The 18126-nt window shown below is 40.9% G+C and overlaps 1 protein-coding gene and 1 non-coding gene across 4 annotated transcripts in view; both read left to right on the forward strand.

The window, feature by feature from the left end:
- Nucleotides 1-5744: 5744 nt before the first annotated feature.
- PITPNB (phosphatidylinositol transfer protein beta) overlaps nt 5745-18126 on the forward strand; it is a 61798-nt gene continuing 49416 nt past the window's right edge. For all 3 annotated transcript variants that reach the window (XR_003793565.1, XM_029222952.1, XM_029222941.1), the window contains exons 1-3: nt 5745-5883; nt 10555-10585; nt 13353-13498. Coding sequence is in view for 2 of the 3 variants with exons in the window: in XM_029222952.1 (XP_029078785.1) it covers nt 5864-5883; nt 10555-10585; nt 13353-13498 (197 nt within the window). In the remaining variant the exon portion in view is untranslated. The remainder of the gene's footprint in view (nt 5884-10554; nt 10586-13352; nt 13499-18126) is intronic.
- On the forward strand, nt 17399-17520 carry LOC114902256. The gene has a single exon (XR_003795429.1). It is a non-coding gene; the product is annotated as a small nucleolar RNA U109 (small nucleolar RNA).

Below are 18126 nucleotides of genomic sequence, written 5' to 3' on the forward strand. Positions count from 1 at the left end.
TTGCTGGTGGGAATGTAAAATGGCACAACCACTTTGGAAATCTACTTGGCAGTTTCTCCTAGAGTTAAATGTCTACTTCCCTCATAATTCAACAGAAATTTTCCCAAGAGAAATGAAAACATATCTACAGAAAGACTTCCATACAAACATTCATAGTAGCTTTACTTATACTGGCCAAATGCTGGGAAGAACTCAAAAGTCTACCACCAAGTAAACGGATAAACAAAATCTGATATATCCATACAATGGAGAATCACTCAGCAACAAACAGGACTGAACTACACACAACATTAATGAATCTCAAAAACACGCTGAGTGTAAGAAGCCAGAAACAAAAAAGGACATGGTACAGTCATTTCTCAGTATCCACGGGGAATTGGTTCCAGGACTGGCTGCGAATAACAAAATCTGAGGCTGCTTAAGTCCCACAGTTGGCATATCTGAATTTCCGCATCTGTGTATTCAACCAACCAGGATCATACCGTATTTACTATTGAAAGAAATCTGTGTATAAATGGACCCGCGCAGATCAAACTTGCATTGTTCAAGGGTCAATTGTATATCATTCAATGATATGAAACTCTAGAAAAGGCAAGTCTAATTTAGAGTCATGGAAAGCAGTTATGCGCATGCCTGGGGCTGGGAGTGTGGGGGAACCGAATGGAAAGGGGCACAAGGAAACCTTTTATTTTATCTTAATTTTTTATTTGTTGGCTGCGTTGGGTCTTAGTTTTGGCACACGGGATCTTTTGTTACAGCCCACAGGCTCTTCATTGTAGTGCACGGGCTTCTCTCTAGTTGTGGTGTGCAGGTTTTCTCTCTCTAGTTGAGGCATGCGAGCTCAGTAGTTGTGGTGTGCGGGCTTAGTTGCCCCACAGCATGTAGGATCTTACTTCCCTGACCAGGGATCAAACCCAAGTCCCCTGCATTGGATGGCGGATTCTCTACCACTGGACCACCAGGGAAGTCCCCAAGGAAACCTTTTAGAACAATGGAAATGTCACATATCTTGTTTTTGGTAAGGATCACCGGAAGTATAAATATTTGACAAAACACTTCAAGCTGTACACTTAAAATGGATATTTTATTGTCTGTAAATTATAGCTCAGAAAAGTGATTAACATCTCCTCTACATTAGAAGACATAAGCAAGATTTCTCCTTTATAAAACAGGGATAATAATAGTACCTATTTTCTATGTGCTGTGATTAGTAAATGGGCTAAGGTTAGCATTAGGTCATATGAAACACTTAGGACTTGCCGTATAATATAAACCCAAAAAATGTTAGTGGAATAAAGTTTTCTTAAAGATAAATAACTCTGCACAAGAGTCACTATAAACCAGTGGTTCTCAACCGGGGCAAATTTGCTTCCAGGGACAATGGGCAATGTCTGGAGACATTTTGGATCATCATGACTGGAGTGGTGCTACTGGCATCTAGTGGATAGAGGTCAGGGATGCTGCTGAACATTCTACAATGTACACAACAATCTTCACAACCAAGAATTATCTGACCCAAAAGGTCAATACTGCAGAGGTTGAGAAATCTTGCTGTAAACAAAGTGACACAACAATCCACATATGGAAAGAAAATATATAAAGTGCCCATAATCAACATGGAATTCCGAGTCCAAAGTGACTATAGTATATATCTTCTACAAATCAAAAAGGAAAATGAGCAAAGATTAAGAACATGGCCAGTAAACATGAAAAGATCCTCTCCCTGTAGAAAAATACAAAGTGAGTGAGACAGCATTTTTAAACCAATTAAGTGGTAAAAACGAAAAACTGTGACAATACCAAATGTTGGTGCAATAGAGAAGAACAGAAATCTACACTGTACACTGCAGATGAAAGAGTAAATTAAAGCCATATATCAATACATATATGAATGTACGTACATATATCAATATATGCATTCCTATTCATACATTAGTTACCCCTAGGGATGGAGAGGGGAGGAACTTAATTATATCTTTATTCTTTTTTTTTTTTTAATTATTCATTTATTTTTGGCTGCATTGGGTCTTCGTTGCGGTGCGCAGGCTTCTCACTGTGGTGGCCTCTCTTGCTGCAGAGCTCGGGCTCTAGGAGCGGGGCCTTCAGTAGTTGTGGCTCACGGGCTTAGCTGCTCCGTGGCATGTGGGATCTTCCCGGACCAGGGCTCGAACCCGTGTCCCCTGCATCGGCAGGCGGACTCCCAACCACTGCGCCACCAGGGAAGTCCCAATTATATCTTAATTTAAATTACAGTTCTGCTCTCTGAAAGCTGTAAGTTTTAAAATGATACCCATTCACCGAACACCTAATACATATCAGGTAATGTGTAAGAGACACTTCATACTTTTATTCCTCACAACAAATCTATGTTGTAGATATTAGTAGCTCTTTAGGTACAGAGCCAGCTAGTGGCAGAGCCAGGATTCAGGCCAAGGGCTTTCCACTGCAAGGTCCAATCCTGTCTCTCCCACAGCAGTACAATATTATGACCTATGCCCTAATGTTTGACAATATTAATGCATTCTTGGACATATTTCTGGTTTTCATCAAAGTATCTCAATCAAGATAATTCTGGAATGGGGAGAAGATAAAGAAAACAGGATGGCAAACTGCAGAGTAAGCAAGGCGAATAAAAGCTATAGACATCTCCCCTAGAAAAATGTGCATAGACATGAAATTATGTATATAATTTCAGTGGTTCACAAATTCCCTGGGAACACCCACGAAAAGGCCTTTGGATCCAGGTTAAGAACGTCTCCTTAGGGGGAAAAAACAGGCCATATTACTTATAGTATTTGAAGGACCATCCAAATTTCTTTGACCAGAGTTGTACTTTATCAACTAGTGCATAAATGTTCCAAACATCGCTTGTTTTCAGAAATCTTTTGGTTTGCCTCAGTAAAATCTACCATCATTCTTACTGTAACGAGCTCTGTTCCAAATTGTATACGAGAAGTAATGAGACTGGTGGTTCTATGAGGCTTGTAGAATTAAATTCAATTAGACATCTTGTGTGTAAAGGTTACCGTTGCTGAAGGATGAAAGAACAAGGGACAACAGATATCAGGCTTAAAAAAGAGGGTGGATCTTTTCCACATCCGGAAACAATTATTAATAAGTTATATCCCATCGTATGTCCATATTTGCAAAAATGCATAAGATTCAACATCTTTAGTTTTAAAACAAGAAAATGCCACACAATCCATTAGCTTATTTTTTTTCATGTGTCATAATCTTTTTCTTTATATTTCCTTCTTTGTCATTTTGGGGTGATGGTTCGTCTTTCCTGCTCTCTAGTCTTCTTCAATATTCCCTCATTCTGCCTTTTTTATCTCTTAAGCAGATGTACGGGTATTTAGGTATACAGATTTCATATTTTCTATCAATCTAGTTAATTCTGAATTAGTATCTTTTGTTGCCCACAAATACATACACCTAAACTGGCTAATTTATCTTTTTTTTTTAATTAATTTATTTATTTTGGGCTGCACCGGGTCTTTGTTGCTGCGCATGGGCTTTCTCTAGTTGCGGCGAGTGGAGGCTACTCTTCGCTGCGGTGCCTGGGCTTCACATTGCAGTGGCTTCTCTTGTTGTGGAGCACATGCTCTAGGCGTGCGCTTCAGTAGTTGTGGCTCGTGGGCTCTAGAGCACAGGCTCAGTAGCTGCGGTGCTCGGGCTTAGCTGCTCCGTGGCATGTGGGATCTTCCCGGACCAGTGCTCGAACCCCTGTCCCTTGCATCGGCAGGCGGATTCTTAACCACTGCGCCACCAAGGAAGTCTGTATCTTGTGGTTTTCAATTGACTGTTTTACTATGCATCTTTACATGGGGAATGGAGACAATGTCCATGCTGTACACTAGTTCAGACTTATGCTCCACCCAGCACACTATCTCTTCATTTACTTTACAAACATATGAGTGTTACTATGAGCAGCACCTGTACTATGCAGAGAATGGAATTAGTGAACACTTGTGGGAAGACTTCAGAAGTTACAGAAATGTTCTGCAACGTTCTAATTTTTCTTAATGACTAATTAAGCACATCAACCACAACTTTATTCACGTTTTTAAAGCTATTTATATCTTCAGCCTGCATAACATCTGGGGAGAAACTACTAAAATGACTACTTAACTAATATTACCTCCTTGGACCTTAAAAAAAATCTACCAGTGCTCATATTCATTGGTATAGTATTCAAATCTGTAGATTGTCTATTCTTACCTTTAAGTATTTTCTATGTTTTGACCATAACCTCCTTCTTCCCATAACTGAGAACAATTATTTGTCCTAAATATTGTCTACATGCCTCAACTTTTTATTTACTTTTATCTAGAAAAAAGTCAGTAGGCATACTGACACAAGGCATACAACAGATTCCCAATCAACAGAAGCTACTCCTAGTTTCTAAGCTCCCTGAAAGTAAGAGCATGTGTTTCCTTGAATCTTCACCATCACAATAACTAGCATAGTGCTTCACACATCAAAGAAACTCAGTGGATCCCAGCGACTGCCTTAGGAGAAGTTTCCAGCTTTAGGCAAATATTTCACTACTATTACTTTTTCTGGAGGCAGCCCTAACTCCACTGGGTGTATTCCATATAAATTTATGTAGAAGTGCTTTAAAGATTTTTAAAATTCCTTTAATAACCTTTCAACAACTTCTCATGGTTCTTAGCATACAACGCAAACTCTTTACTATGGCCTAGTTGCTTATTCCCCCCCTGCCCCACACACTTAAGACGTCCTAGCCACACCTGGCCTCCACCTGCTCCTCAACTACTACTCTAAGCGTATTTCAGCCTCCCGGTCTATTTTCCTCTAATTGGGATGCCTCCCCCATCTTCACAGGCTGGGCTAACATCAGGCTCAACCGTGGCCTCCGGAGGGTCCTTCCCTTGATTACTCTGCCTTCGCCTCTACCCTGTTACCGTATTCATGGAAGAGCACTTACCACTACGCCAAATTCTCTCTTATCTGTTTCCAAGTGAGGGCACGGACAGTGTCTATCTTGCTTCCAGGTGTATCCCAGGGCCTAGACCTGAGACTAGCACAGAGCAAGCGAGTGACCCTGCGCTACAACTCCTCCTAAGGCCACCTCCTGGCTTTCAGGCTGGCGCCCGAGTCGTGTGGGGCCTTCACCGGGACCCGCTAGCGTCTCCCCACAACAGGCCCCCTTTCCGAGACCTAAGGGCGCGCACCCCCTTTCCCGCCGGGGGGGCTGGTCGGGAGGGTCGGACGCCCCTGCGGTCGGGTCACAGCCACGGCGGGATTCTGGATTCGGGGGCAGGGGGTGTGGGCGTTGGGAACTCGTGCAGCCACAGCTGTACGCGGCTTGGTTCTGGGCTCGTGGAACCGGCGCGCGAGCCGCCCACCCGTCCAACCCCTCTCCGACCCGTCTCGAGTCTTTAACACGGACTTCTGAAGTGAGGGGTCTGTGAAGAAGGCAGGCCTCCTTCTCAAGAGCAGTGAGAGAAAGTTTAGCTCTGGTCACCAGAAAACGACTTCGAGGGAACCGACTGGAAAACTCACCAGAGAGCGTAGGCTGCACAGCCACCTCGAGAGAACTTGACTGAATGGGGGAATCGCCGACGCGAGACAACCGAGCGCGCGCTTAGCGCGCGCTGAGCCGCACAGCCGCAGTAGAAGCCTCGCGCGCCCAGGGCGGGGCGCGGAACTGGGGCGGGGCCGAGCAGCTCCTCTCGCGCGCTGACGTGACGGGTCGTGGCGGAAGGGTGTGGACGCGCAGGCGCCGCAGCGGCCCGGGAGGCAGGGGGCGGGGCCGCGCAGGCGCCGTGAGAGGCGGTAGCGGCGGCGGCGGCGGTGGTAGAGGTAGTGGCGGCAGCTGTGAAGGGGTTCCGGGAAGATGGTGCTGATTAAAGAATTGTGAGTAGGATCGGTGGGCGTGAGCGAGGTTCCGGGATGGCTGTGGTGAGAGAATCATTGATTGAGAAGTGGCGGAATATTCCTAAGAAGGAGCGAGCCTCGGGCCGGCCTCTCCCTGCGTGCACCCCCTCCCCCGGCCCGCGCCCCCGGCCCGCTCTAGGCCCCTCCGCGGCGCGCCCCCAGGCCCCCCTGGCGTTGTCGTGGTAACAGTGCTGCCCTCTCCCCACCCAGGGGCGGAGGCGGCAGGGTCTCAGCTGCAGCGCGTGGCTCAGGAAGGCGCGGCCGGGAGTTTCCGCTGGGACCCGCCTTCTCTCCCTAACCCCCTCACCCCAGTCTGAACCTGGGCCCATCCCCAGGCTCTCGGGTGGGACCCAGCTGAAGCCCAAGGGTGGGGGAGACGCGATGGGTCTGTGGGTTTTCGTCCGGGGTGGAGCCTGTCTGTAACCCGCGGGAGGTGGGCTTGCCAGGTAAAGGTAGCCCTGGTGTCGGGGCTGGAGGCGGGACGTAGGTGCCCTGAAGTTCATGCTGGAGTCGGGAGTCCGGAAAACATGCTCTTCACTGGGCAGTGAAGCTCTCCCTTCACGGGAGAGCCATCTTTCTGCTCTGAGTCTCAGTTTCTACATCTTTAAGATGGGGTGACACTCTGGGCTCCGTGTACTTCCCGGGGTTTAGATGAGGCGTTAACATGTGGTTGGTCAGATAAAAGGGTTTCCAGGTGCATCAGACCGGCGAAGTGGTTTTGTTGAAAAGTTATGGCATTTCCTACCGGCAGGGATTGTGAATATCACAGGAAATCTGGTTGGTAGGGAATGTTCAGCTGTCACAGCTGGTTCGTGTTGTCAGCATCCCTTGGGCAACTAGGGATTTCGAGTGTGGCCCGTTCTTGGGTTTTTCAAATGCTCTTTTGATTTTAAACTCTTAAAATTCTTGGCTTAATTTAGCTAACTCCGGACAGCTTATTTTTAGTGTTAGTTCTCAAACTTCTTTTAAAAAGTCACTCCTGTCGCTTCTTTGCTTAAAATCCTTCAGACTCCTTATCTCACTGAGAATAAAAGCCAATGCCTTTACTATAGCCTAGGAGGTCTTATTAACACTGTTTTGTGCTGTGATTTCAGTTACGTCCCTTCCCTTGTCCCTTACAAGCTCACAAGTTTTCTTGCTGTTCCTCCACTACTCCAGGAAAAGTTCAGTTCGGGGCCTTTCTGCTTGCTGTTCCCTCTGCATGAAGAGCTCTTCCCTCATCTCACTAACTCACCTCATTTCAGGTCTTTGCTTAAATATCACCTTAGGGAATCCCTCTCTGAAGATCTAATTGCACCCCCCCCCCATTTGGTGTTTGCCTTCCCTGCTTTATTGTTCTCCACAGCAGTTATCACCACTAACATGCAGCACAATGATTATTTTTTTTATTTTACTAGATGTGTTCTCTCACTGCATGTAAACTCCACGAATCTGTCTGTTTTGCTCACTCTCACATCCTCAGCTCATAGAATAGTCTCCAGCACATAGTAAGTGTTCAATAAATATTTGTTAAATAAATTAATGAAAAATTATAACTTTATTCAGTGACAGGGATCCTGAGAAAAGACACATTTTCAGTTAAATCTTATTTATAGTATTGAACTTTGGATTTATAAAAAATTTTCTTCCAAGTCGTTTGTACAATGTATCATGCAAGTGTTATCTCATTTATTACTCTGAAGTTTTTGTAACTGATAAGTGGCAGATATTAAGACTTCTGGAGGAAATAAGACAGGAGGAAATTGACTTGGCCCAAGTCACATAGCATGTGCATTGCAGAACTGATTTTAGGTCATAGATCTAGTCATTTTTCTTAGTTATTTCCTCCCTCCTAAAATGTGAATTAAGTGTTCAGTAGATCCCTTTGACAGTTATGTGAGTAGTATCAGGCTAAATCATGGAAAGAAATTCTCATTGGGAGTTTGCATGCTGTGCGTTTTGTGAATCATTACTTTCTTTATAGAAATTTTAATGTGCCGAGGTAACAAGTGTTGAAATGTGTTCAAGGTGTAATACTTTTTCTGGAGGAGTTATACAATTACATTTCTTAATGTTCACTCCTCATGTATGTCTCCCCTAGACTTTTTTTTTCCTCCTAGAGTTTTTTTTTTTTTTTTTTTTTGGCTGAGGTGTGGCTTGTGGGATCTTAGTTCCCCAACCAGGGATTGAACCTGGTCCCTTGGCAGTAAAAGCATGGAGTCCTAACCACTGGGCCGCTAGGGAATTCCCATTTTCCTTCTAGACTTTTTGAGGTCAGAGGCTGTTTCTTATTTTATTTAAGTATTCCCGGTACCGCACAGCATCTAGTCTAGCACACTGTAAGAACTCAGTGTTGTTTAACAAAAAAAATGATTCTTCCTACTCACACGTCAACTTTCTAAAATTGTTTTTGGTCAGGAGCAATGAATAGGTCATTCCTATGTGAAGATGTTGGTAAACTGTAATATACTTTGGCAAATGTTTGTTGTCTTAAAAAATGCCATCTATTTTTGACATGAATTAAAAGGTTAGAAATAACTTTCTCAGGTTGGGGAGTTCCCTTCAGGTTGTTGCTTAAGCAATAGATGAAATTGCCATTAGTGTAAAAGTCCTGGTTTTAAAGAACTATTTGTAGTTCGATCTGGAAAATTATTTTAGAAGGATTTTCAGAGAAGTTTGAAAAATTTCAAATTGCTCTAAAAGTTGAATACTGCTTTTAGAATAATAATACAAAATCAAAGCCTGTTTCTTTTCTCTTTTACTTTTTCTTAAGCAAATCTTGAAGAAGTTACTTGACTCATCATTCATTCACAATGTCTTTATCAGTCATTTTCATTTCGTGAAGTAAGTTTCCCTGAAAGTGTTAGTATATAAAAATAGGGATCTTCCTACTAGTGAGTAGTTGTTAAAATTACTCAGCAGTGATTCTTTGGTTTTGTGAAACTTTAGGGAAGTCTTTAACTGTTTCCTTTCTGTTCTTCTATTTCCTCGCATCCCAGCATCCTCATTTGGACCTTTGTACATCCTTGCCCTTCCTCCTAAAAGATGGCTTTTCCTCACCTTCCTGCTTCTCAATGTTTTTAACCACCTACAGATGACGCCTTCAGGTTAGCTGTAGTTATGTCACTTACCTTTTGGAACAACCTTCCAGGATTCCTTGTTGTCTAATAACTTTAATAGATTTCTTACCATTGTATTCCAGACCCTGATAATATGCTCCCAAACTGTATCTTTGTCTGTACCTCCCAAAATATGCTGCCAGCCTGTATCATAGTCTTCCCCCTGCCTCCGCCCTAGTTCATTTTCTGTTACTGAGACAGTGAGCAAGTTAGTGTGTACCCTGAGGAGACAGCTAAAATGATTAGGTGTGGAAGGATTTTGTATAACAAGTTTATTCTTGATGAGAATAAAAATTAGTAACCACTGTGACTTTGAGAATGTTCGTTGTCTTTAGATGACCATTATCAGAAAGACAGAGTGATGAGTGACCCCCAGTAGTCAAGGAGGAGGGAGTAACAGGAGATGTGTTTTACACGTGTTGGAGATTAAGGTGATGTGGGCTTTCAAGCATCGTTGTTTGAGGAGACTAAGGAGAGAGAAACAGGTGAAAAGTGAGCTGAAGAGAAGTTGGAATGAGGAAAACTACTGGGAATTTTCTGTAAAATGAAAATTGAGGTGAATGCCATGATATTTTTTTTTCTCTCCTCATAGTAGAAAGAGTTAAATAAGATTTTAAATGGCACTGCTATGGTAGCTTGATGGTTAGGAGGGAAAAGTCTGAGAATGACCAGGCCAAAAAAGAAAAAGTTGCTATCTTGGACACCAGCTATTATCATGAGACATTTGATATTCAGGGATGGCCTTGGTTTTCAAAGCTTATTGTGGAAATAAGTGTGAGGGTACTTCCCTATAAAAATCTGGAGATAAAATGCAATATCCTGATATATAAAATAATACATCATAGAATTCTTTTTTCGAATTCATCTTTAGGAGAATTATGCCTCTATACTGGTCCTTTTGTATGTACAGTAACAAACTCTTGGACAAGATCAAACACAGAAACCTTATATTGAAAAGGGGTTATATTTATAAAGTTCAACGTATTTTCCATGGTAAAGTTTTTTCTTACTAATTCTAAAGGACCTTTTACTTGTTTTTCTCAATAAAATTGAGGAATAATTGGGTAGTGGGGAACAATTTTTGGAGGCATTCATTCGTGAGATTCAAGACATGTATTCTGGGAGAAAGTATCATAAAAACAAAATGCATAATATATAGATGGAGAATGAAACCATACTAAAAGTTTCACAAGGACAACCTGACCAGGCAGTCTACAAATAATATATCCTGTACCCTGCAATGTTCAGTGATGAGTTTTCTCTTGTTCCTTTACTCCTCACAAGAATCTCTACAACTGCGTTTTTGGGGTCCTGGTATAATGAGGATGCTAAATGCAAGTGATTGTTGAGAGCCAGGAATGGGTAGTTTTATTTCCCCCATTTAAAAACTCTTATTTAGAGCCGTAGTCATTGCAAAGACCCTCTTCCATAAACAACATCTTGTACTAAGCTATCATTGGATTTAAAATGAAAGCTCTTTAATCGTGGAGATCTGTGTTTTAAAGCCAACTATTTCATGTTTAACGTATTTGTTATTCTTTTGTCTTTTTAGCCGTGTGGTTTTGCCATGTTCGGTTCAGGAGGTAAGCCTTGCTTACATAGTTTATTTTGATACGCTAATCTAAAGACATATTTTCATTGTATTCATTTACCTTTACTTTGCAGTTTATGTGACAGAGTGAATTATGATGTGTTAGAGATAATTAATTGTAAATGAATTTCTGTTAACACTGCCTTGTTTTGGAAGGATCTCAGAATGTAGATTAACTTCCTGTCTGGTGCAGGAATTCTATCTACAGTATCCCAGAGAAAGAAGGTTCCAGCCTCAACTTAGGCACTTTAGGGTTAAGTCACTTGCTGCTTGGAGAAGCAGCCTACTTTACTGTTGCATATTTTAAACATTTGTCATTACTTTAAACCAAAATCTGCTTTCCTATAAAGTTTGCCTGTTGTTTACGGTTCCTTCCACTTGAGCAAAGAGAAGTAAGCCTGTTCTGTCTTGCACATGGTGACCTTTCAGGGTATTTTTTGGCCAATTCTCTCTCCTCCTCCTGGGCCTTTTGTTCCGTCTTCTCTGCGTGAGGTCACAAGGTTAAACATTCCCAGCACATTCATTTGGCCTAATATAATGTGATCTCCAGACTTTCTCACAAGCTCGTCTCACTGCTCACTGCACGTGCTGTAGTTGTTGCTCCCAACTGGAAACGTGTTCCCAACACAGTCTGACCACAGAACCGTGAGAGATCATTGTCTCCCTTGATCTGCACGGTACAGAAATGCATCACCTATTCAGAACTTGCATGTCCTGCAGTTGTAGCTCTCTGTAGTATAGCCAGGAATGAGGATAAAAGCAGAGACGGCTTCTGAGAAATCAAGATACGTGTAGGAAAACCCATAAAGGCCTTTGGGTCCTTCTATAACTTGCGCACAGCTTGCACTCTTAGGTTATCTGGTTTTCCTAGAGCTGACACTCGATTAGAAGCAGTGAATTGGAAGTGGGACAAAACAAACTGATAACCTAAGACGTGACAGCTGACAGAAGGCAGACAGAAAAAAAATAAAATGCAGGAACTTAAAAGGAGTAGCTGTGTGTCACTGTTTCATGTAGACTTGAACATAGCCGTATGTACCTCAGTAGTGCCTGAGGTTTCTGTATTAAAGTGAATTAGAACATTCGAGACAAGCCAGGCACCCCTATTCTTGTACAATTGTTTGAACTTGAATGTGGAAATTGACATTTGTTTCTGTTAAATTTTTCTTTTGGTTTCAGCTAGTTTCTGAGTCTTAGTATTGTCACCCAGAATAATCTCAGCTTTTTGTTATATTTGGACTTAATAAAACATGCCTCTTGTCTTTAAGTTATTCTTAAAAATGAGAATGAAAGCCTAGTAGCATGTGGCAAAATATCAGTCCATTAATAGCATATTTTTGGATACTGTTGTCCTTCCTGTGTAAGTTTTTGTTACTCTGTTCCTGACCAAGATCAAATTTACCCTCTGGCTTAGAGACATTTTAATCATGTTTTCAAAATATCACAGTGTTGAGAAGTATATTTTGAAGGACGTAAGGATTGTAGCATTACTGGACTAAGCCTGGTGTTGTATCATGAAGACCAAAAGAAAAAAGCCCTTTCTGCAGTCTAAAATCTCTACAAAAACTTTTTTGATGCGTTTAAGAAATCTTTCCAAATTGAGTGTGTGTGTGTGTGTGTGTGTGTGTGTAAATTAACCTGCAAGATAGCATCATACTCCCATGGGCTTTTTAGATATGAATATTTACTAAGCTTACAACCACCCCTGTTTTTTTATTCCTCAAATAAAATGTTAGTTTTGAATTATTACTTTTGAGAGGTAGCTTTTCTTTGAAAATATGCTTAAAAAAGAAAAAAACCTTTCTTCAAGGCTGTCTTCATTGGAAGGAAGAAATTTAGCCAAATTTGTAGAGACTGAATATAATGCCATGATTGAGTCACTAGAACAAATTAGAACACAAGAACTTTGCTTTTTATCATTTGTTGGAACTGTTAGAAACTCCAGATTGGCATAGAACAATACTGCCCACCTACAGGTATTGGTGAAGTCCACTGAGAATTCTCATTCACTTTAAAATGAAATAGAAACCACTATCAGCAATTTCTTGCCTTTTATGGTAATACTTGGATATTTATAAATACTTTAAAAACAGTTTCTGTTTACTAGAGAACTTCACAATTAACTGTTCTGACCCTGGATACCCAGTAATGTTTGTGTTTAGGTGGGCAAGGGCCAAATCAGCCATGTCATATACATAAGCATGGAAAAGAACACCCCAGAGGTCTACTAAAATTTAGACTGTAATGGTTCTTTGTACTTGCAGGCTTTTATTGTTACACTGTATATCCCTCCTCATTATTGAGAACGGTATTCTGATTGCTCTGCTTTCTTATTTGGCGAAGTAACAATTATGTTCCTTCCCTACCTTCTTTAGAAGTTTGTGAAACTAAATGAGGTATAATAGATATGACAATGCTTTGGAAAATACAAATGTGTATTTATTATTCAAAAAACTGAAACAAGTGTCAAGATGTCTTGATAAATGGATAGTATATGTTAAAGCACCAGAATATTTGTAACCAACAGTTTTCTTAAATAATGGAAATCTTGTAAAATATTATAGTTTCTTGAAGCTGTATGATCATCTGGTGTTTGTCTCTCTAAACATATTGATTTCTGATTTGAGTCATGTTTTCATATAGAACATATGTGCTAACTGGTTTGGATGTGCTTTTCTATATCTACAATAAGATTTTAGCACAGGAAGTTCCTGCATTTATGCTGACTTATTGAAATTCTGTACTCTTTGATATTTCAGTATCAGGTTGGGCAGCTTTACTCTGTTGCAGAAGCCAGTAAGAATGAGACTGGTGGTGGAGAAGGAATTGAAGTCTTAAAGAATGAACCTTATGAAAAGGATGGAGAAAAGGGACAGTATACACACAAAATTTATCACCTGAAGAGGTAAGCAGGGTGTTCACATTTGGTGCTTAGTCATCATATTAAACAATCACGCTTTGACTACCCAGCCTACTTATTCAGTATGTAACTACCTAACTCACTAGTAGATGTGCTGAGGTGCTTTAAAAAATTGTAATGTGACCCCCCCCCCCAAAAATTTTTTTTTCATTGTGCTAATATGTTGCATTTTAATTTTTTGAGAGTGTTTCTCCCCCTTTATTAGTTTTTTGGGGTTTTTTTTTGCGGTACGCGGGCCTCTCACTGTTGTGGCCTCTCCCATTGCGGAGCACAGGCTTCGGACGCACAGGCTCAGTGGCCATGGCTCACGGGCCCAGCTGCTCCGCGGCATGTGGGATCTTCCTGGACTGGGGCACGAACCCGTGTCCCCTGCATCGGCAGGCGGACTCTCAACCACTGTGCCACCAGGGAAGCCCTTTATTAGTTATTTTTAAATTATAAGGTGATCTGTCTGCTTATTAAAAAATTCAAACAGAAGATTATAAATTAAAAACTTAGTCCGCATCTCACATCATCACACACCCATAACTCCAGAGAGAAACTAGAAACAGCCTAGAGTTTATCCTTACAGATCATTTTCTATACGTATTCAAATAAGTTTTTAAAAAACATAGAGGGCTTCCCTGGTGGCGCAGTGGTTGAGAATCTGCCTGCCAATGCAGGGGACACGGGTTCGAGCCCTGGTCTGGGAAGATCCCACAGGCTGCGGAGCAACTAGGCCCGTGAGCCACAACGACTGAGCCTGTGCGTCTGGAGCCTGTGCTCTGCAACGAGAGAGGCCGTGATAGTGAGAGGCCCGCGCACCGCAATGAAGAGTAGCCCCTGCTTGCCACAACTAGAGAAAGCCCTTGCACAGAAACGAAGACCCAACACAGCCAAAAATAAATTAATTAATTAATAAAAAACATAGAAATATGTCACTTGTATCATTTATTGTTTCCCACAGCAAATGGGATCATACCATACATATGGTTATGCACTTTGCATTAATTTTCATGCAGTGATATATCACGAGCATCCTTTCATGTTGTTATTATTTAATGCCCTTTCCATTCTTTTTAAAGCTGAGTAAAATTTCTTGGTGTGGACATAAGCATAGTTTACTTAACCATTCTCTAAATGGTAAGTTGATTTAGGTGTTTTAGGTATTTTTCTTTTTGTCTGTTACAGGTAGTATTTCTGTAAGTCTTTATGCCTTAGGTTACTATTTCTCTAGGAGAAATTCCTTACAGTAGGATTGCTGGAAGTCCATGCTCTTTTAAAATTTTGATACTATTGCCAGATTGCCTTCCAAGAGTTTGAGAACATTTGTTTTCCCATATTTTTCTATCTTTTTAATTTTTGCCAATTTGATACACAAAAAATAGCCCCTTGTTTAAATTTGCATTTCTTTATTAGTGAAGTTGAATGTCTTTTCATATTAATTTGGCCTTTTGAATTTCCTGTGTGACTTGACCCTTCAAATCCTTTGTTCATTGTTTTTATCTCTTTTGTTTGCAGAGGTTCTTTTGCACATTCTCCTAAGTTTGGCAGTCTAATCTAATCTCTGTCTTTGGCATAAATTTTTTTTTTTTGGCATAAATATTTTAAAATAGAAAATGCATACCAATATTTATCCAAGGGCAAAAGATCAGTAATGGTTTTTAAGAGTCTTTTTTTGTCAGTAGTGTCCCCAGTTTATCAAAGGAAGAGGGAATCTGCTCTGCTCTTGGCTTTCTTCTCTTCATGTTGATTAATGCCAGGGTTTTATAGAGGTTTTTAAAATTGCAGATAAGTTGTGATGATTAGTATTTTTCATATTTTCTCAGTTTGAGGCTATTGCTTCATTTATAATGACACATGAATATAAACTGGGTCATCACTTTGTAGAACCTTAAATTTTAGTTTTATTTTCGCTTAGAACACAGCATTTCTTTGTTTCTGATGCAGGTTTGAATGAAGGCAATAACTTTGATTAATCAATTATCCATAAAGACTGTGTTATTCATGGTTTCTATTAATTTGTTAGCACCTTAAGCATATCTAAAAATGTGCCATTTGAGAGAATTTTAGCATTCTAGATGGTATAACCTATATAATATTTATAGTATTGAATTTACTTATGTTTAGTCAGCTTACTTTTCTAGCATTTTATATTTACTCATAAATTGAATTTTACCAATATATAAAAACTCCCTTTATTATAAACATTCAACTCTCTGGAGCATCTAAAATAAACCAAAAAGTTTGATATATAAAATTTTCTGTTGGTCTATGATGTCCATATAAACTTGAAATAGATTCAAAATATCCTTCATTTGAAAACTAAGAGTTGGAATATTGAGAAAATGTTTGATATATTATTACATGGAAAAGACCAGTTGCTAAATTTGTACATAAATAATATGTTGTATATAATTTTAAAAGTTAATCAGAAAAACGCCTAGAAAGAGATTCATTAAAATGTTAAGAATGTTTTTCCCTTGGTGGTGGAGTTATGGGTGATTTAAATTTATTTTACTCTTCTGTATTTTTGTTTAATGAGAAAGTAAAGAATGATAAATATTAATTTTGAAATATCTGATTTAGGTGACACTCCAGCCATTCATAATGGATCTGTTAAGTTCAAGAGGGCTGTATAAATATGGTTAGTGCAAGAGATATTATTATTCTGGAGGGATTATTGGGATGAGGTTCGGAATTCCTTTCAGGCAATTAAATAAAGGAAAACCTTGGCTCTGGAGGCCAGCCTCCCAGCACTGTCTGGCTTCTGGAGCTGCTTCTTCATTCCTAGAAGGAGCTGAAATCATTCCACAGTACCCTTTGGTTTCACCCTTTCATGCACTCCTTTAATCCTCATTGCAGTCCTGAGACATGGGCAGTATACACATTATACATAGGAAGGCACTAAGTTTCATATTTACTCGAAGTCACACAGGTAGTAAGTGGTGGGATGGAGACTGATCCTGGATTCTGTGATTTCTAATCCCATGCTCTTTTGGTCACAAGTCACAGTCTCAAGGGCCTGCACTGATGAGCACAGGTGTCCCATGAGAAGGGTGAGATGGGGTCTGATCAGATGGTGAGGACTATTTGATGCTCATAGAAGGCTGGCCTTGTCACACTGAGATGGCAGTTCTGGATGGAAGCATGGAGAGGCATGAGACAGGAAAGGGAAGAAGGAAAGAAGGTGGCAGCAATGGATCTCAGACAGTGTGGCAGATAATAGCCACTCTGGTGGTAATGAAAAACAATAAAAAAGCTGTCTGTTAATAAAGACAAAACAGGGACCCACTGTCACTGTGGTCCCGTGGGGGAGGTCATGGAGCAAGGGCAATCAGATGTCCACTCTCAAAGTCATCAGTGTCATACTGAAGGCACAGTAGCCCCAGGATAACTGTTATGGAAGGGTAAAGAATTGTTTAGCAGCAAGTGCTCAGGCCTTCCTGTGGAGGAAAGACCACAGGCATGGCCCAGGGCTGGCAGTACAGCCCCATCAGACTTCAGTGTCCTGCAAGGGCATCCGTTCAGCATGCTGAAGACATACCCATAGTCCCTAGAGAGTTTTAGAACTCTCTCCCTGAGGAAGTTAAATTTGTGTCCAGAAATATATGTTCCCTTTTCCAGGACTTATTCCATTGGGGAACCTATAGTGCTCTGTGCACTGTCACTGTATAGCATTGATAGACAGGCTTGCAGACTTGGCAAACCTTGCTGGGTAAGTTGGTTGGCTGAGGCTGCCAGCACCTTGCTTTACATTTGGGACACTTGAATTCTGAGATCTGCTTTACCAAGTGTTATCGAGGCCTCTGAATTCCCTCGTCAGTGTGCTTTCCCATTTCAGCAAAAAACACTTCATGGTAAGATATACACACTTAATCTCAGCCAGAAGATTGAGAAACAATCTTGGTGAAGTATTAAAAAATTCAAAATTTAACACATCCATAACATGCTACGTTAAAGAAGGAGTTCTCAGGGCTGCCAGCCTTACAGTAGAGGTTGAGGAGTAGTATATTTTTCCTACATAAAAGTAAAATAAAATAAATACAAAATTTAGTGATCATCGCAAGGGGCATTTCAAATGTCTGGTTTCCCTGAGTCTCAGGTAATAGTCCTCTTATGGGATGATATTCTTTCCATTTCCTTTGATAACTTATAGTGAGTGTTCACCCATTGTGATTCTAAGCAGAGGATCTAGTACTTCCTGTGTACTGGTCACTGTAAGTGCTCTAGGTGGGAACTCATTCATTCCCCATGTCAACCTTTGCTAGTGAGGAAACTAGGTCCAGTAACTAAGATTTCAGCAGCTGGCTGATATGTCACTGCTGTTTGGTAGCAGAGATGGGCCAGGAACCCAGGAGGCATTGTGGCTCCTCTTTATCGCTCTCTTTACTGCTGAGCCCCGTGGGAGGAAATTTTCCATTTCCTAAAGTGAACTCCAAAAGAGTTTACAGAGAAATTTCTTCCAAGACCATGGATTTCACCACATCCCATTTTCTCCTAAGTCTTTAAAGTCGCCAGTCTTTATCCAAAATAAAGTTGAACTTAACAAGGTACTTACTCAAGATAACCCATGTATCTCCAATTGTTATAACTCCGTCCAAAGTAAAAACCCTTGGCTCTAAGCAAGCCCA

The sequence above is a fragment of the Monodon monoceros genome, unplaced genomic scaffold, assembly GCF_005190385.1.
Source record: "Monodon monoceros isolate NGI ecotype Baffin Bay Population unplaced genomic scaffold, NGI_Narwhal_1 Super_Scaffold_1, whole genome shotgun sequence".
NCBI classification, from domain to species: Eukaryota; Metazoa; Chordata; class Mammalia; order Artiodactyla; family Monodontidae; genus Monodon; species Monodon monoceros.